Here is a 21,290-nt window from a genome sequence, read left to right as displayed (position 1 = left end):
TATATATATATATATGTGTGTGTGTGTGTGTATTACTTGTGTCACAAAAATCTAAAATAAACAGACACGATAAAAGAAATTGTCAATCACCTTTGAAGACAAATGAAAATGAATAAAATAAAAACAAGTTGCTATCTCTATTAAACAGACAAATGTTTACTTACAATACTCAGATTTATTGAATATGTAGGCATTTTCATACTCACTGAGAGAGTAAATTGCTATATCCATATTTTTTGCTTCCATTCACAGTAAGTACCAAAAGCTCTATACTTTGCATGCTCCATGTCTCACAAATTCTACTGCTTAGACTTTGTCCTAAAGAAATAATAAAAAAAAAAGAAAGAAAGAAAGAATCAGAGCAGTGAGCAAATTTTTAGCTATGAGCATTTTTATTTAAAGATTTCATACATTTTCAGGGAGCTTTTTTAACCTAAGTATCAACCACCTGGACTATCCAATCAGAAGAAAATGAATATAGATTCCTACTAGCCACATACATAAAAATACATCCCAGGTAGATTTAAAGATGAAAATGTGAAAAATACAAATAAAATATTGCAATGAAAATTAAGAAAAACTTATATTGTCTTGTGTTGTGATTATCTTCTTAAGCACAAAAGTAAATCCAGAGGTTGTTAAGGAGAAAAAATATAAATATCTAAAAACAAGAAATAGCCTGGAAGAAGAATATTTGCAATAGCATGACAGATTAACGGGAAAATATCTCTAATGCCCCAATAGCTTTTGCAAATGGAAAGGAAAAAATAAACAAATCTGTAAAAATATGTACATACCATATTACATAAAATTCCACTGCTTTGTATTATATTAGAGATACATGATATATATCTGACATATATGATATATCCACAGAATACTTGGATGGATGTTTATTATGACATTGTAAAAACCAAGATAGTAGAAATAGCTAACTCTTCAAAAGGAAAAGGTCAAATAAACTGTGGTCTAGCTATATACCAAGAAAAGTACATGGCAGTTAAAAAGAATGAGATTCCTTTTTTTTTTTTAATTTTAATTGGAGGCTAATTACTTTACAATATTGTAGTGGTTTTGCCATTCATTGACATGAATCAGCCAAGAATGAGATTCTTGCAGTGAATATTGCTGAGTAAAGACATTATATATCTTTATATTGCTATTGTCACAAGTAATGAATTACCTAGTTCACCTTAATATAAGTTGCTTTAACCACACATTCAATTTCAATTTCCTTCCCACAATTAAACACTTGTCAGTTTTATGGATATGCATTTAAAGTTTATATATTTCTGTTTTGTATTTTAACTAAATATTATAATGTTACATTATGATTTTCAGAAGCTCTTAATTATGAATTATAAACTAATAGGCTCTCTGATTATAAGAAGACTCCTGTACAGCTCACCTGAAATAGAGTCTATGGTTATGTATGAATACTAACTTCACAGTTGTTGTTTTGTGCATTTGTCTTTTAAGTCATATAGAAGAAAAAGAGAAGTTATAAACCAAATATGCAAAACTATTTGTTTTTGTATTTAGCTGTATAGCTATCTCTACCATTGTTGTTTATGTCTTCATATGACTTTAAGTTATGCATTTACTTTGTGTCCCCTCATTTCAGCTTAGAAGTCTTATAGGATGTTCCAAAGGTCAGTGAATACAAATGCAATTAATCTATTTTCTATAGTGTGAATATAATTTGTGTTATTCAAACTATTCTCCTGTTAATTAGCATTCAAGCTATTTCTATATTTTGCCCACTAAAAGAATTGCTACCTGCCATGAGCATGCTTGTACATATATTCAAACTGCTGGTGCTTTTATTTCTGTAGAATAGATTCTGGAAAGTAAAAACTGCTTGATCAGAAAGTACATGTTCTGGGAATTCTCTGGTGGTCCAGTGGTTAGGACTCTGCATGTTTCCTGTGAGGAATTGGGGTTCAGTCCCAGGTAGGGGAACTAAGACCCAGCAAGGTGAGTAGCAAGGCCAAAACGAAAAAAAAAATTGTGTTCTTTTACTTTTTCCAGATTTCCTTGCACATATGTTGGGGCCATCAAATGTAATTTAAGATAAACCTAAGGCTTATAAACAATGCAGGGTGGCCTCTCCACACTCCTTTCAGTAACCTTGGAAACAATGTTTGCTATCTGGAACACATAAAACTGTGAGATGAATGCAGGTTAGATACCCAAACAATCAATGGAGGAGAGCCAAGCTGGAGAGCCAATAACTCTCATGAACTGACATGAAGGAATAATAAACCATTTTAAAGTCAGTGAGTCAGGAAGATCCCCTGGAGGAGAAAATGGCAACCTATTCCAGTATTCTTGCATAATCCCATGGACAGACGAGCCTGGTGAGCAACAGTCCATGCTGTCACAGAGTCACACATGACTGAGCAGCCACATCTTAACATCTTGACTAAGTCAGTGAGATAACCTTGTTAATCTTAATATACTCCTTTAACTACACCTTAATCCAATTTCAATCCCTTCTCCACAAACACTCATCAGTTTGACAGCTATCCACCTAAAAATTTATATATTTTAGTATGCATTTTAACTAAATGTTATAAAATTACACTTACTGCCCTACTGTTTTTTGTTTGTTTGTTTGTTTGTTTTTCATTTATTTTTATTAGTTGGAGGCTAATTACTTTACAATATTGTAGTGGGTTTTGTCACACATTGACATGAATCAGCCATGGTTTTACATGTATTCCCCATCCCGATCGCCCCTCCCACCTCCCTCTCTACCTGCTCCCTCTGGGTCTTCCCAGTGCACCAGGCCCGAGCACTTGTCTCATGCATCCCACCTGGGCTGGTGATCTGTTTCACTATAGATAATATACATGCTGTTCTCTCGAAACATCCCACCCTCGCCTTCTCCCACAGAGTCCAAAAGTCTGTTCTGTACATCTGTGTCTCTTTTTCTGTTTTGCATATAGGGTTATCGTTACCATCTTTCTAAATTCCATATATATGTGTTAGTATGCTGTAATGATCTTTATCTTTCTGGCTTACTTCACTCTGTATAATCGGCTCCAGTTTCATCCATCTCATTAGAACTGATTCAAATGAATTCTTTTTAATGGCTGAGTAATATTCCGTGGTGTATATGTACCACAGCTTCCTTATCCATTTGTCTGCTGATGGGCATCTAGGTTGCTTCCATGTCCTGGCTATTATAAACAGTGCTGTGATGAACATTGGGGTGCATGTGTCTCTTTCAGATCTGGTTTCCTCAGTGTGTATGCCCAGAAGTGATATTGCTGGGTCATATGGCAGTTCTATTTCCAGTTTTTTAAGAAATCTGCCCTACTCTTTTTACTTTAAAATTTTCCTAGAGATGCTTCAAAAAAGAATCTCATTCTTTTTAATGACTATGTAGTTTTGTTAGACAGAGGATAGTTTATTTGATCTTTACCTCCTGATGACTTGGGCTATTTCCAATATTTTGACTCTTACAAAAAATTCCACAGTAAAAATCCATCTATGCATTTTTGATCATGCATGTACATGTATCTCTATAGTAATACAAAGCAGTGGAAGTGCCAGGTCATATAGCATGTACATAATTTTACTTGTTTGTTTATTTACCAGTGTACACCAGAAACACGTAATCATCTTGAAAGTCCTGTTTAATACTGATGCAAAAATTCTCAACAAAATGCTACCAAAATAAGCTAGCAGCATATTGAAAGGATTTTACATCATGATGAATCAGGATTTATCCACAAAATGAAACAGTGATTCAATATATGAAAATCAAGTAATGTAATATATATTACATTATATATATTAATACATACACTATGTTACATTAATATAAGAAAGGAAAAGACATGGTCTCGATACAAAAGAAAGCATTTTACAAATTCCAACATTGTTTTATAATACAAACACTCAACAAACTAAGAATATAAGAGGGTTTCTTACATGATAAAGGGCATTTATAAGAAACTCAATACTAAATTATACTCAACAGTGAAAGATTGAAATCTTTCCATGTAATATCAGAAACAAGACAAGGTTGCCTGCTTTCATCAATATTTTACTGTAAGTTCTAGCCAGGGAAATTAAGCAAGAAAAAGACATTAATCAAATCCAAATTGGAAAAGAAGTATCTTTATTTGCATATGATGTGACATTATATGGGCTTCTCTGGTGGCTCAGATGGTAAAGAATCTGCCTGCAATGCGGGAGACCTGAGTTCAATCCCTGGGTTTGGGAAATCTCTTGGAGTAGGGCATGGCAACCCACTCCAGCATTCTTGCCTGGAGAATCCCCAGGGACAGAGGAGCCTGGTGGGCTACAGTCCATAGGATCACAAAGAGTTGGACACAACTGAGCGACTAAGCACATCATATATAATAAATCCCAAAGAGTATGCAAGAAGGCTACTAGAGCTAATAGATGAACTAACTTGGCAAACTGCAAGACACAAGATAGTCATCCAAATTCTGTTGTATTTTTATATACTGGCAATGAGGAATCCAAAAATGAAATTAAGAAAACTATTCTATGCACAAAAGCATGATAAAGAGCAGAATACTTAGGACTAAAGTTAACTAAGGAAGTTTAATATTCATACACTGAAAATTACAAGATTATTGAAAGTAATGAAATAAGACCTAAATAAATGGAAAGATACCCCATGCTCATGAATTAGAAGATCTATATTCTTAAAGTGGCAATAATTTCCAAAGCAATCTACAGATTCAATGTGATTCCTTTCAAAACAAGAACAATCCATTTTCCCGAAATGGATAAGCTAACAAAAATTCTTATGGAATTGCAAGAAATCAAATAGGTTAAAAAAATCTTGAAGGGAAAACAAAGTAAAAAAAAAATACTCACATTTTCTTATTTCAAAATCCTATAAATTTATAGTAATCAAAACAGTGTACTACTGACATAAGATAGATATGTAGATAAATGGAATAGAACTGAGAATCCAGAAATACGTCTATGGTCAATTGATTTTTTTATGGCCAATTAATTTTTGACAAGGGTGACAAGTTCATTCAATGGGAGAAAGTATAGGCTGCTCCTTAAGTGGTAATGAGACAACTGGATATCCACATGTACAAGAGTGAAGTTAGACCTCAATTCATATTATATCCAAAAACAAACTAAAGTGGATTAAAGATATAAATGTAAAAGCTAAAACCATAAAACTTCTGAAACAAAACAGAGGCAAATCATTATAAAAAAAAAAAAAAAGATGAATTGGACTTCATCAAAATTAAAAACATTTGTCCATCAAAGGATACTATCAGAGACTTCTCTAGAGGTCCAGTGGTTAAGACTCTGTGCTTCCAGTGCAGGGGACCCATGTTTAATCCTTGGCCAGGGAACTAAGATCCCACATGCCATGCCATGTGGCATGGCCAAATCAAAACAAACAAATAAGTAAATAAAAAAATCTTTTTAAAAAAGTGACACTATCAAAAGAGTGAAAAGACAACCTACAAAATAGAAGAACTATTTCTAAATAATATATCTGATAAGGGTCTAGTGTTAGAATATATGGGCTTCTCCAATGGCTCAGCTGGTAAAGAATCTGCCCGCAGTGCAGGAGACCTGCATTCAATCCATGGGTTGGGAAGATACCCTGGAGAAGGGAAAGGCTACCCATTCCAGTATTCTGGTATGGAGAATTCCATGGAATACTTCATGGGGTCACAAAGAGTCAGACATGATTGAGCAACTTTCACATTAGAATATATAAAGAATCTCTGCAATTCAACAACTAAAAGACAAACAACCCAATTTAAAAATTTGCAAAGGACTTTAATATAGACTTTTCTCCAGAAAAGATACAATTGGTCATAAGTAACATTAAAATATGTTCAGCATTATTAGTCATTAGAGAAATAGAAATCAAAACCACAATGAGATACCATTTACACCCATTATGATGGCTCTAATTCATAAAACTGTAAATAACATAAATTGGTAAGGACATGAAAAAATTGTAATCCTGGGCTTCCCTAGTGGAGAATTCACCTTCAGTACATGAGAAAGGAGTTTGATCCTTGGTCCTGGAAGATCCCACATGCCACGTAGCAACTAAGCCCATGCGCCACAACTACTGAGCCCATGCACCCTAGAGCCTGTGTTCCACAACAGAAGCCACTGCAATGAGAAGCCTGTGCACTGCAACTAGAGAGTAGCCACCGCTTGCTGCAACTAGAGAAAAGGCTTCATGCAGCAATGAAGACCCAACACAGTTCAGGTCAGTTCAGTTCAGTCGCTCAGTCGTGTCCGACTTTTTGCGACCCCATGAATTGCAGCACGCCAGGCCTTCCTGTCCATCACCAATTCCTGGAGTTTACTCAAACACATGCCCATTGAGTCGGTGATGCCATCCAGCCATCTCATCCTCTGTCGTCCCCTTCTCCTCCTGCCCCCAATCCCTCCCAGTATCAGGGTCTTTTTCAATGAGTCAACTCCTCGCATGAGGTGGTCAAAGTATTGGAGTTTCAGCTTCAGCATCAGTCCTTCCAATGAACACCCAGGACTTATCTCCTTCAGGATGGACTGGTTGGAACTCCTTGCAGCCCAAGGGACTCTCAAGAGTCTTCTCCAACACTACAGTTCAAAAGCATCAATTCTTCAGCACTCAGCTTTCTTCACAGTCCAACTCTCACATCCTTACATGACCACTGGAAAAACCATAGCCTTGACTAGACAGACTTTTGTTGGCCAAGTAATGTCTCTGCTTTTTAATATGCTATCTAGGTTGGTCATAACTTCCCTTCCAAGGAGTAAGCGTCTTTTAATTTCATGGCTGCAATCACCATCTGCAGTGATTTTGGAGCCCCCAAAATAAAGTCTGACAGTTTCCACTGTTTGCCCATCTATTTGCCATGAAGTGGTGGGACCGATGCCATGATCTTATTTTTCTGAATGTTGGGCTTTAAGCCAACTTTTTCACTCTCCTCTTTCACTTTCATCAAGAGGCTTTTTAGTTCCTCTTCACTTTCTGCCATAAGGGTGGTGTCATCTGCATATCTGAGATTGTTGATATTTCTCCCGGCAATCTTGATTCCAGCTTGTGCTTCTTCCAGACCAGCGTTTCTCATGATGTACTCTGCATACAAGTTAAATAAGCAGGGTGACAATACACAGCCTTGACATACTCCTTTTTCTATTTGGAACCAGTCTGTTGTTCCATGTCCAGTTCTAACTGTTGCTTCCTGACCTGCATATAGGTTTCTCAAGAGGCAGGTCAGATGATCTGGTATGCCCATCTCTTTCAGAATTTTCCACAGTTTTTGTGATCCACACAGTCAAAGACTTTGGCATAGTCAATAAAGCCGAAGTATATGTTTTTCTGGAACTCTCTTGCTTTTTCGATGATCCAGTGAATGTTGGCAATTTGATCTCTGGTTCCTCTGCCTTTTCAGCAAGGAGAGATAAGAAAGCCTTCCTCGGCGATCAATGCAAAGAAATAGAGGAAAGCAACAGAATGGGGAAGACTAGAGATCTCTTCAAGAAAATTAGAGATACCAAGGGAACATTTCATGCAAAGATGGGTTCAATAAAGGACAGAAATGTTATGGATGTAACAGAAGCAGAAGATATTAAGAAGAGGTGGCAAGAATACACAGAAGAACTGTACAAAAAAGATCTTCATGATCCAGATAATCATGATGGTGTGAGCACTCACCTAGAGCCAGACATCCTGGAATGTGGTCAAGTGGGCCTTAGAAAGCATCAGTATGAACAAAGCTAGTGGAGGTGATTGAGCTATTTCAAATCCTAAAGGATGATGCTGTGAAAGTGCTGCACACAATATGCCAGCAAATTTGGAAAGCTCAGCAGTGGCCACAGGACTGGGAAAGGTCAGTTTTCATTCCAATCCCAAAGAAAGGCAATCTCAAAGAATGCTCAAACTACTGCACAATTGCACTCATCTCACACGCTAGTAAAGTAATGCTCAAAATTATCCAAGACCCAGCACAGCTGGGGGAAAAAATGTAATCCTTACAGATTGCGCATGTGAATGTAAAATGGTACAGCCCCTGTAGAAAAAGTGAGTTCTTCAAAAGGTTCAACATAGAATTATTGTATGATCCAAAAATTCTACTCCTAGAAATGAACTCCTTTTCAGAATTTAAAATAGGTATTCAAACAGTTGTACAGAAATTTTCATAGCAACACTACTCACAACAGCCTAAAGATGGAAACAACCCAGATACCTATCAAATTATGAGCTGACAAACAAAATGGGATATACCCATGCAATAGACTACCATTCAGTCCTAAAAATGAATGAAGTACTGATACATTCTACAATGTGGATGAACCTTGATAAAACATTATGCCAAGTGAAGGAAGCCAAACATGAAAGGTCACATATTGTATGATGCCATTTGTATGAAATCTCAAAATATGTAAATGCATAAAGACAAAAAGCAAATTAGTGGTTCCCAGGGCTGGGGACAGAGCAGAAAGGGGAGTGACTGTTTAATGGGTACAAGATATCCTTTGGGAAAAGTCTACAAGCAATAAATGCTGGAGAGGGTGTGGAGAAAAGGGAACCCTCTTACACTGTTGGTGGGAATGCAAACTAGTACAGCCACTATGGAAAACAGTGTGGAGATTTCTTAAAAAACTGGAAATAGAACTACCATATGACCCGGCAATACCACTTCTGGGCATACACACTGAGGAAACCAGATCTGAAAGAACACGTGCACCCCAATGTTCATCGCAGCACTGTTTATAATAGCCAGGACATGGAAGCAACCTAGATGCCCATCAGCAGACGAATGGATAAGGAAGCTGTGGTACATATACACCATGGAATATTACTCAACTGTTAAAAAGAATTCATTTGAATCAGTTCTAATGAGATGGATAAAACTGGAGCCGATTATACAGAGTGAAGTAAGCCAGAAAGATAAAGATCATTACAGCATACTAACACATATATATGGAATTTAGAAAGATGGTAATGATAACCCTATATGCAAAACAGAAAAAGAGACACAGATGTACAGAACAGACTTTTGGACTCTGTGGGAGAAGGCGAGGGTGGGATGTTTCGAGAGAACAGCATGTATATTATCTATAGTGAAACAGATCACCAGCCCAGGTGGGATGCATGAGACAAGTGCTCGGGCTTGGTGCACTGGGAAGACCCAGAGGGATCAGGTAGAGAGGGAGGTGGGAGGGGGGACCGGGATGGGGAACACATGTAACTCCGTGGCTGATTCATGTCAATGTATGACAAAACCCACTGCAATGTTGTGAAGTAATTAGCCTCCAACTAATAAAAATAAATGAAAAAAAAAAATGGATAACCAACAAGGATCTACTGTATAGCACAGGGATCTCTGCTCAATGTTATGTAGTAGCCCGGACGGGAGGGGAGTTTGGGGGAGAGTGGATACATGTGTATGTGTGGCTGAGTCCCTTTGCTGTCTACCTGAAGCTATCACAACATTGTTAATTGCCTATGTCCAGTAAACATTCACTCCTGCTTAAAAAAAAAAAAGAAAGATATCCTTTGGGAGTAAGGAAAATGTTTTGGAGCTGGATAGAAGTGACATTTGTGCAGTTTTGTGAGCATACTAAATGCCACTGAATTGCACACTTAAAATAATTTTATTTTATGTGAATTTCACCTCAATACAAAATTATATGCATTTTCATTATTAGAAATATTTCCAAATTTTTCTCCTAAGAGTTTGTACCAATTTACAGTGGCATCAGCAATGCATGAGACTATTCCCTTCACATCACCAAGACTATATTAAAAACCTTTTTGATCTCTAGTCTTTTCAGACTACCTCAGCTCATGAAGACTGCCACTTTCTCTAAACTACTTTTGACCTTCACCTTTTAGTCCAAAATCATTCTCTAAATATGCTCGTGTCAATGGGTTTTACCTACTTAACAGAAAATCATTGCCAACAGGTCAGTTGCGTCCTCTTAAATCTGTCTCAGTGATAGAAACAAAGTGCTTTGCCTTCGTGTTTTCTACATTTAGATCCCCAGATTTATACCTATGTTACAGATATTGTTCTAATTTTACAGATAAAAAACAGGTTCAAAGTTTTTAGGTAATACTTTTTTAAATTAATTAATTTATTTATTGACCCTATTATACAGAGTGAAGTAAGCCAGAAAGAAAAATATCAATACAGTATACTAACACATATATATGGAATTTAGGTAATACTTTTGAACCCTGGAGTGTATCAAGGCTGGGATTCTAGCTTCCCAATCGACCTATCATTCCATGTGTCCTTCTTATGGACTGATGAGACTTGTTTATCAGCTCCTGCACATTTATATTTTAATGGCCATACTATGTAATGCATATGTGTATTCATTTAATGACAACCCCTGATGAGGATGAGGATAGCAGTGAACTTATGTTCTTTAGGCTGAAAAGTCTGGGACTGAGGACCATATGGATTGACTGGTGTCCAAGTCAAAATGGTATAAAGAAATATGCAATTTTTAAAATTACCAGCTTTTCTTTGCTGAATTTGAAAGGTTATCTTTGTTATATTCTAAAAGTCAAGTTGTTTCTCAGTCTGTATCAACCTTCCAGTGGTATTCCTTGGCTTTTTCTCTATTCTTGGGCAGTCACTTAAAAAAAATATTCTTAATCTATCTGGCAGTGGAGTTTGCTTTTACTGTTTGTTTTCATCAATTTGTGTATTTGTATATGTATGTGTATTTATAATTCAGAGGAATTTTCAAGCAACATTTTCAAGTTCCAAAACAGATTCCTTGTGATTTGAATTGAAACTGAGATGAATTTAAATAAATGAATTTATGCATAATTTTCATCTTTTACAGTAGCTGTCCCACATAAGCTCTTGGGCCCCCAAGTGTACCCAAAGATTGCACTTACTGTCTATCCTCTCAGTATTTCATGGTAACAAGGCTGTGTAAGCTGCTAAAAGCTTATATATAAATAAATAACTCAAAGTTCCTTTTTACCTTGGTGAAGGTGGTGGTTTCTGCCCCACTACATCAACCTCTTAAAAAAATATTCTTCCAAAAGTACCTATTTCATATGGTTACGGGAGAAAGTAGAAATAAGATATTAAATAACAGTGATTTTTATAAGATTTCATATTTGAAAAATAAATCAATTAAACAGGAACAATATATAATGTAGGAATGTCAGCAAATAACATTCCATAGTATTCCAGGAAAAATATAATTGAGTATCTTGAAAGTGAACTGTGGCAGTATAACAGGTAGTAGGTTTGGAAAAAAAGTAGGCAGAGGTGAAAGATAATTAGAAGGGTGAATTCTCAGGAATTGGTTATTGATGAGATTGAGGGAAGTGAGGGAATAAAAGTAAAGGATAACACCCAGGTTTCTGATTTGGCATGTAAAAGTATATTGGCATTATTTATTTAGATGGGAAACAGTGGTAGCTTAAATGTGTGTAACTGTAGGAGAGTTAGGTAGAAAAACTAGTTCTAGAGGCATATTAAAAAGTTATATCCCAATCAACATTCCAGCAAGTTATTCCGTGGAGATTACAAAATAGTCAAAGGTTTATAAGGAGAGGTAAAAGACCCAAAATAGCCACCACAATATTGAAGAATAATGAAATTGGAAGACCGGCTTCAATGACTACAACAGAAGTGCAACTCTTACCATAAATCTAAAGTAATCATGATAGTGTGGCATTTGCAAATGAGAGAAGACTAGATGAATGGAACAGAAAAGAGAGCTCAGAAATAGACCCATATAAATGTAGTCAATTGACATTTGAGAAAGGAGCAAAGACAATACAATGCAGCAAAGAGAATCTCTTCAAAAAGTAGTGCTGTAACAGCTGCACATCTACATGCAAAAGAATGAATGTAGACACAGATCTTACACCCTTCATAAAAATTAACTCAAAATGCATCACAGTCGTAAATGTAAAATATAAAATTATCAAACTACTAGAAGGTAACATAGGAGAAAATCTAGATGACATTGGATATTGGGCATGGCAATGACTTCTTAGATATTACACCAAAACCATGATACATGAAATACTTGACAAGATGGACTTCATTAAAATGAAAAACTGCTCTGCAAAAACAGTATAAAGAGAATTAGAAGACAAGCCACAGACTGGGAGAAAACATTTGCAGAAAACACAACTGAGAAAGGACCATTATCCAAACTATACAAAGAATTCTTAAAATTCAATAATAAGAAAACAAAAAACATGATTTTTAAATGGGCCAAAGCCCATAACAGACACCTTGCCAAGGAAGAGCTAAAGATAAGTATATGAAAAAATGCTACACATTTTAAGTCATCATCAAAATGCAAATTAAAACAAGATATACTGCACACTTAATAAAAAGATCAAAATCTACAACATTGACAACACCAATTGCTGGCAAGGATGTGGAACAATAAGAACTCTCATTCATTGCTGATGGGGTTGAAAAATGTTTTAACCACTTTGGAATACTGGCAGTTTCTTTAAAAGTAAACATTCTTTTACCATATGATCCAGCAATCATGCTCCGTGGTATGTACACCAAGGAGCTGAAAACGTATGTCTATATAAAAATCTGCACACAGGTGTTTGTAGAAGTTTTCTTCATACCTGGAAGCAACCAAGATGATTTTCTAGGTGAATGGATAAATAAACAGTGGTACTTTCAGACAGTGGAATCTTATTCAGAACTAAAAACGAATGAGCCATCAAACCATGAAGACATGGAGGAGTCTTAAATGCATATTACTAAGTGAAGGAAAGCCAGTCTGAAAATGCTACAAACTGTATGATTCCAACTACATGACATTTGGGTAAGATGCATGGGTCATGGTGGAGAGTTCTGACAAAACGTGGTCCACTGGAGAAGGGAATGACAAACCACTTCAGTATTCTTGCCTCGAGAACCTCATGAACAGTATGAAAAGGATGAAAATGCAAAATGATATGACACTGAGAGATGAGCCCCCAGGTTGGTAGGAGTCCAATATGCCACTGGAGAAAATGGAGAAATAGCTACAGAAAGAATGAAGAGGTGGGCCAAAGTGGAAACCACACTCAGTTATGGATGTGCCTGGTGGTGAAAGGCTGATGCTGTAAAGAACAATATTGCATAGGAACATGGAATGTTAGGTCCATGAACCAAGGTAAATTGCACGTGGTCAAGCAGGAGATGGCAAGAGTGAACATCGACATTTTAGGAATCAGTAAACTACAATGGACAGGAATTGGTGAATATAATTCAGATGACCATTATATCTACTACTGTGGGCAAGAATCCCTTAGAAGAAATGGAATAGCCCTCAAAGTCAACAAGAGTCCAAAATGCAGTACTTGGGTGCAATCTCAAAAACTACAAAATGATCTCTTTTCATTTCCAAGGCAAACCATTCAATATCACAGTAATCCAAGTCTATGCCCCGACCACTAATGCCGGAGAAGCTGGACTTGAATGGTTCTGTGAAGACCTACAAGACCTTCTAGAACTGACACCAAAAAAGGTGTCCTTTTCATCACAGGGGACTGGAATGCAATGGTAGGAAGTCAACAGATACCTGGAGAAACAGGCAAGTTTAGTCTTGGACTACAAAATGAAGCAGGGCAAAGGCTAACAGTTTTGCCAAGAGAACACACTGGTCATAGCAAATACCCTCTTTCAACAATACAAGAGATAACATGGACATCACCAGATGGTCAATACTAAAATCAGACTGATTATACTCTTTGCAGCCAAAGATGGAGAAGCTCTATACAGTCAGCAAAAACAAGACCTGGAGCTGTGGCTCAGATCATGAGCTTCTTATTGCAAAATTCAGGATTAAATTGAAGAAAGTAGGGAAAACTACTAGACCATTTAGGTATGACCTAAATCAAATCCCTTATGGTTATACAGTGGAAGAGACTAGATTCAAGGGAATCTATACAGTGAATAGATTCAAAGGGATTAGATCTGATAGACAGAGTGCCTGAAGAACTATGGACGGAGGTTTGTGACATTGTATAGGAGGCAGTGATCAAGACCATCCCTAAGAAAAAGAAATGCAAAAAGGCAAAACGCTTGTCTGATGAAGAGGTCTTACAAATAGCTGTGAAAAGAAGAGAAACAAAAGGCAAAGGAGAAAAGGAAAGATATACCCATTTGAATGCAGAGTTCCAAAGAATAGCAAGGAGAGATAAGAAAGACTTCCTCAGTGATCAATGTGAAGAAATAGAGGAAAACAATAGAATGGGAAAGACTAGAGATCTCTTAAAAAATTAGAGATACCAAGGGAACATTTCATTCAAAGCTGGACACAATAAAGGACAGAAATACTATGGAGCTAACACAGGCAGAAGATATTAAGAAGAGGTGGCAAGAATACACAGAACAACTATACAGAAAGGATCTTAATGACCCAGATAACCACGATGGTGTGATCACTCATCTAGAGCCAGATATCCTGGAATGCAAAGTTAAGTGGGCCTTAGGAAGCATCACTATGAACAAAGCTAGTGGAGATGATGCTGTGAAAGTGCTTCACTCAATATGCCAGCAAATTTGGAAAACTCAGCAGTGGTCACAGGACTGGAAAAGGTCAATTTTCATTCCAATCCCAAAGAAAGGCAATGCCAAAGAATGCTCAAACTACCACACAATTACACTCATCTCAAATGCTAGCAAAGTAGTGCTCAAAATTCTCCAAGTCAGTATGTGAACTGTGAAATTCCAGATGTTCAAGCTGGGTTTAGAAAAGGCAGAGGAACCAGAGATCAAATTGCCAACATCCGTTGGACCACAGAAAAAGCGAGAGTTCCAGAAAAACATCTACTTCTGTTTTATTGACAATGCCAAAGTCTTTGACTGTGTGGATCACAACAAACTGTGGGAAATTCTTAAAGAGATGGGAATACCAGACCACCTGACCTGCCTCTTGAGAACTCTGTATAGAGGTCAAGAAGCAACAGTTAGAACTGGACATGGAACAATGGACTGGTTCCAAATTGGGAAAGTAGTACGTCAAGGCTGTATATTGTCACCCTACTTATTTAACTTATATGTAGAGTACATCATGCGAAATGCTGGACTAGATGAAGCACAAGCTGGAATCAAGATTGCCAGGAGAAATATCAATAACCTCAGATATGTAGATGACACCACACCTAAGCAGATATGCATATGACACCACACTTATGGTAGAAATCGAAGAACTAAAGAGTCTTGTGATGAAAGTGAAAGAGGATAGTGAAAAGCTGGCTTAAAACTCAACATTCAGAAAACTACGATCATGGCATCTGGTCCCATCACTTCATGGTAAATGGATGGGGAAACAGTGGAAACAGTGACAGACTTTATTTTGAGGGGCTCCAAAATCACTGCAGATGGTGACTGCAGCCATGAAATTAAAAGATGCTTGCTCCTTGGAAGAAAAGTTATGACCAACATAGACAGCATATTAAAAAGCAGATAAATTACTTTGTCAACAAAGGCCCATCTAGTCAAAGCTATGGTTTTTCCAGTAGTCATGTATGGATGTGAGAGTTGGACCATAAAAAAAGCTGACCGCCAAAGAATTGTTGCTTTTGAACTGTGGTGCTGGAGAAGACTCTTGAGAGTCCCTTGGACAACAAAGAGATCCAACCAGTCCATCCTAAAGGAAATCAACCCTGAATATTCATTGGAGGGACTGATGCTGAAGCTGAAACTCCAATACTTTGGCCCCCTGATGTGAATAACTGACTAATTTGAAAAGACCCTGATGGTGGGAAAGATTGAAGGTGGGAGGAGAAGGGAACGACAGAGGATGAGATGGTTGGATGGCATCACTGACGCAATGAACATGAGTTTGAGTAGGCTCTGGGAGTTGGTAATGGACAGGGAAGCCTGGCGTGCTACAGTCCATCGGGTCACAATGAGTCAGACACGACTGAGCAACTGAACTGAACTGATGAGTGTGGAGGAGGATGTACTAATTCTTCAAGATGTATCTGTGATTGAGAGGAGACTCTGTAGTTCACATAGTTTAAGGGAGTTTATGATATAAAAAAGCAAGTCACAAAGCTAGTAAGAGATAGAGTGTGGATTTGGTTCCAATGCCTGGAATCTTAGCAACTGAGCTATCCTGGGGCTATTATGGGTAGAATTTTGATATTTTCACTAATGTTTTTCTGATTATACTATTAGTTAATAAGAAACTTACATTATACTTTCTTATTGCAATCATGTATTTTTCTTTGTGCTGTTATTCTGATCTTTATTTTTTGCTTTATGTCTTTAGGTGCATATAAATAAATAGTATACCTAGTAAATGTCCTTTTTTATCTGTATGTATGTCCATTACCTTGAATACTACCTTGTTTAATATTTAAACAGCAGTATCAGTGTTCTTATAGATAATTTGCATAATATACCTTTCAGTATTCTCTTAGGTTCACCCATTCTTTGTTCTTATATTCAATGTGAATCTTATAGAACCATCTCATAAATCTTTTTACTGGAACACTGAGGGGCAGAGTGGAGATTTAAACCCAACTAGAAGTGACAAGTTTTAACACTTGGACTCTTAGAGCCTGAGCTATATTACTTCCCTGAATACTGCAAGTCCTCTCTCTTCTGTCTCCATGCTCTCCTTGGCAGATCCCATTTACTACAATTTCACATGTCTAGCCGAAACTACTCTGTGGCCCTACAGACTTTTGTCCAATCTTAAGTGGAACTCTCCTCCTGAATGTCCCAAACTTACCTCAGTCTCAACAGGTCCAAAATTGTTTCACTAATTGAGATTAACTCTGTCCATGAGGTTGCAAAGAGTCGGACAGGACTGAGCAACTAAGTTCACACTGTTTCTCTGTTTCAGGTTTCCTGCTCAGTTATTTTCGAATTGCAATGTTAGTTCTGGTCACAAGGTGACCCTGTACTCTACTTTTTAAGTTTCCTCAATAGACATTCAAATTTTGTTAAAAGAGAAAAATAAATCTGCCATTATTTAGAAAAAAAAACAAGTTAGGGGATATTCTTTACCTCACAATACCTATTCACTTCTGAAAATGTGTATGAATCACAAACACAGACAAAATCTACTTGGCACATTTCTTTCCCACGAAATATGCATTCATGCAACTAATGCCTCTTTTTACCCATTGCTGACAGCTGTCTTAAATTTCTACTTAATAGCTTTTCTCTGTGTCCTAGTTTATACTTCTGCATAGTTTCTGTTCTCCCTAATTTCATCTTCCTCACAAGTTGTACTTACTATGATTACCTCTCAAGTCCTCAATATTAGGGACTCCATTTTTTTTCCCTTTTGCTTTGTTTCCTTTTTGGTTCCCAGCATCAACAGCCTGATTATCTCCCCCATCCCCAGTTTTATCCAATGAGAGGGAAACATGACTCCCTTTAGAAGAAACAATAGGATTGGAATTTGCCAGTACTAAAATATCTAAAAAATATATAATTTTGAAATTATGTTTAAGAAAATAGGCAGCAGTTCCAATCATTGCTTTAATGGATTTATTATTTGTTTTATTGAAAAACTGAGAGCACTGATTCTGGGCTATATCCTGGGTTTACAACTTACTAGCTGCACAATTTTAGGTAATTTGCTTAATGTCTATATGCTTCAATTTCCTCCTATGTAAAATGGGTACATTGATAGTACAGCCCTCACAGATTCCTTATGAGAAACGGATTGATTAGTACCTGTAAATAGCTGATAACACTGTCTTGAATATGGTGTACATTAAAAGTATGTTATGAATATTTTTATTATTACCATCATTTTCTGTGTAGTCTAAATTAACATAATGACATATATATACACATATATATATTTAGAATTGCTTGAATGGTAATAATATTATAACTGTACAAAAAATTAACATCTAAAATTTTGATGTTGAAGTAAATAACAATAGAAAAATTACCTTTTATCACACATTCATTCCCAAATGTCTTTTGTGGTGAATTTCTTTATGATCTTTTCTATTGTGTATGTTATGTACATTCCTATATATATTTATGCACCTTACTTTCTTGATTATTAGATTACAACATTAGCAACATACACTATTGATTCAGTAACACCTTTTTTTAAGAAAAAATAACATTATCACATAAAATCTACACATGTATTTTATGATATATTCCAATGTGAGAAATGTTGAAAGATTCTAAGAACATTGGTCCTAAAATAGAGTAAAACAATTTAGGTCATGTGATATATGCATTGCTATAATCCTTTATATTTTGATGTACTTGTAGTCTTTTTCTACAAGTCTTTTTGTGTCCCCTTGAAACTCATATGTTGAAATATATCCCCGCTGTGATGTTAAATGGAGGTTGATGGAGATTTTATGAATGGGATTACTGCTATTATAAAAAAAAAAAAAACACTCCAGAAATCTCCCTTGCTTTTTCCAAAATATGAGAACACACAAAAGATATTGCAGTCTATCAATCAGGAAGTTCACCCTTTCCAAAAACCAAACCTGCCAGTGTCTTGACCCAGGACTTCTTGCCCCTGAACAGGGAAAAATTAATTTCTGTTATTTAATCCATCCATTCTGTGGTATTGTTATTGTAGCCCAAATGAACTAAGGCAGTGCTTAATATAATTGTTTCCACTATACTACCAATGGTTCTCTTGTGAGGCGAGAGTAGGCCTTCCTATTTGGTAAGATTATCAGGCCACCTGGATGCAACCAATTAGCTTTCGCTTAACGCTGACCGCTGCTTGCCAATTAGGACCAATTAGCTTTCACTTAATAATGACCGCTGTTTGCCAATTGGGAAATTAGGAATGGGGCAGAAACCCCCAGGAAAGTCCCGCGCGCGTGAAAGTATTGACCAAGGAAATTGCTTTGCAAACGTGTAACCAATCCGCTTCTCACCCTATAAATTTGTGTAACAGCTTGGGCTCAGGGCTCTCTGACCCACACCACTGAGTTGGTTACGGCAGAGAGTCCTGGCTTGAGTCAGTAATAAACTTCCCTTTCTGCGAGTTGCATTGTCTTGGAGGCCTTCTCTATTCCCGCTCGGGGACTCGGATATCGGGCATAACACTCCAGTGTTAGTACATGATCAAAATCATGTTAATAATACATGTTCTGGGGCCCAGCTGAAATATGTGTTTGATTCATGTAATCCAGGGGAGGGTGCCAAAATTTACATTATTAGCAAGACAGAGTGTTATCAAGTCCAAGCTCTCACTGCTTGCCGCAGACCAGGTCAATAAATTAAGAGACAAGTTATTGGGGCAAAGAATAGCGACCTTATTTGGAAAGCCAGCAGACCAATAAGACGGTCGACTAGTGTCCCAAAGAACCCTCTTACCAGAGTTAGAATTCAGACTTCCTTTATACAAAGAGGAGAGAGGTTGTAGTTGTTTGTTTCTAACTTATTGGTGCCCACCAGACCCCAGAGGGGATGTAATAATACTTTGTTCTTGCAGCTATCCAGGTAGGTCTGGTCACAATATTCCTGTAAACCTCCAACAAGACAAATGTTATTCTCTGTTCTACAACTTTTATCTCTATATGAATAGAAAGTGTTAGGCCTTTAAAGGTCAAGCCTGGGAGGCAGAGACTTGAGAAAGAACTGTAATGTATATTTCAGGTTACAGGCAACATTCCTTTACAAAGGTTCAGAGCAAGCATGACTAAGCACAGGCAACAGAGAACAAAGTTAGAGGTAAAGGAACAGATCCAATATTGAGTCAGGTTTGTTCTTCTCTGTTAAAATAGGAAATTTTATTTTTTATTTATTTATTTTTTGATGGGGAAAATATCTTTATTGTGTTTGGGGCAGTGGGCAGAGGTCCAGTCTCGGAACTTCTGGAACTGCTTCTTGGTGCCGGCAGCCTTGGTGACCTTGAGGACGTTGAAACGCACGGTCTTGCTCAGGGGCCGGCACTCGCCCACCGTGACGATGTCACCGATCTGGACATCCCTGAAGCTGGGAGAGAGGTGCACGGACATGTTCCTGTGGCGCTTCTCGAAGCGGTTGTACTTTCGGATGTAGTGAAGGTAATCTCGGCGGATGACGATGGTCCTCTGCATCTTCATTTTGGTCACCACGCCAGACAGGATCTGCCCTCGAATAGAGACGTTACCCGTAAAAGGGCATTTCTTGTCAATGTAGGTGCCCTCGATGGCCTTCTTTGGAGTCTTAAATCCCAGACCAATGTTCTTGTAGTATCGAGGGAGCTTTTCTTTGCCAGTTTCTCCAAGCAGGACCCTCTTCTTATTTTGAAAGATGGTTGGTTGCTTTTGGTACGCACGTTCTATCTGAATGTCTGCCATCTTCCCGGCTGCCTTAAAATAGGAAATTTTAAAGCATGTAGTCTGTGTGAGAAATTATTTGTGTTTTGATTTAGCATGTCATCTGGTCTCTACTGGGCTTCCTGGTGATTCAGTGGGTAAAGAATCTGCCTGCAATGCAGGCAGATGTGGGTTTAATCCCTGGGTTGGGAAGATCCCCTGGAGGAGGGCATGGCAAACCACTTCAGTATTGTTACCTGAAGAATCCTATGGACAGAGAAGCCTAATGGGCTACAGCCCCACAGTGTTGCAAAGAGTCAGACACTGAGCATGCATCATGTCGGTCTCTACTAGGCTCCTTAAGAAATACATGTCTTTGCCTCTAGAGAAATGAAATAACTTACTTGACTTCTTTAGTCAAGAACAGCAAGTTCTTTACCTTTAGGTAAAGGACTTGAGGATCCCCACAGAGTCAAAATGGCTATATTAAACATTTATTCAACATTTACAATATGGCAAACATTGTAATAGACATTCAGAATATAAGAGTGATAAAGAAACTGTATGTGCTAAGAGAATGGCACAGTTCTGCAGAGGAGTTATTGCTAACACTTTTAGGATTCTTTTTTAATCTTACAAAATATTTTAAACTCTTTTCATGTAGTGATAATATCAGCTTTGGGGAATGTTACACAGTTTTGATCAAAAAAGTGAATATCTCTGTAATTTATATATCTGTTGCCCTAGTGAATAGGTCTGCCAGACTTTTTTCTGTGAGAGACTGTAGAGCATCCTGAGAGAGAAGTCACCTCTGGAAATAATGTGGCAGGCAGAAAAAGTCAATGTTGTCACCATCTGGAGGTTATTCTTACAAAATTTCACTAGTAGAAAAGAAATACAGTCCTTATTATAATTAAGATAATAAGTGGCTGACTAAGTGTTCAATTCATCATTTTATTTCATTCATCATTTATGTTATTAATGAAATCTCATATTCATGTTTTAACTCAGAGCTCTCCACCAAAATAGAATCATGTCTGAGTCCCTAGAGAGCAGAAGACCTATA

At 37.2% G+C, this 21,290-nt stretch overlaps 1 protein-coding gene across 1 annotated transcript; it reads right to left on the bottom strand.

Moving 5' to 3' along the window:
* Positions 1 to 19,729: 19,729 nt before the first annotated feature.
* Positions 19,730 to 20,286, bottom strand: LOC136153878 (small ribosomal subunit protein uS17-like). Its single transcript, XM_065916001.1, has one exon. It carries the CDS (start codon positions 20,264 to 20,266, stop codon positions 19,730 to 19,732), a length of 537 nt encoding a protein of 178 aa, XP_065772073.1. The 5' UTR covers positions 20,267 to 20,286.
* Positions 20,287 to 21,290: the final 1,004 nt, after the last annotated feature.

The sequence above is a fragment of the Muntiacus reevesi genome, chromosome X (assembly GCF_963930625.1).
Source record: "Muntiacus reevesi chromosome X, mMunRee1.1, whole genome shotgun sequence".
NCBI classification, from domain to species: Eukaryota; Metazoa; Chordata; class Mammalia; order Artiodactyla; family Cervidae; genus Muntiacus; species Muntiacus reevesi.
This window is presented reverse-complemented; position numbering and strand designations above follow the sequence as displayed.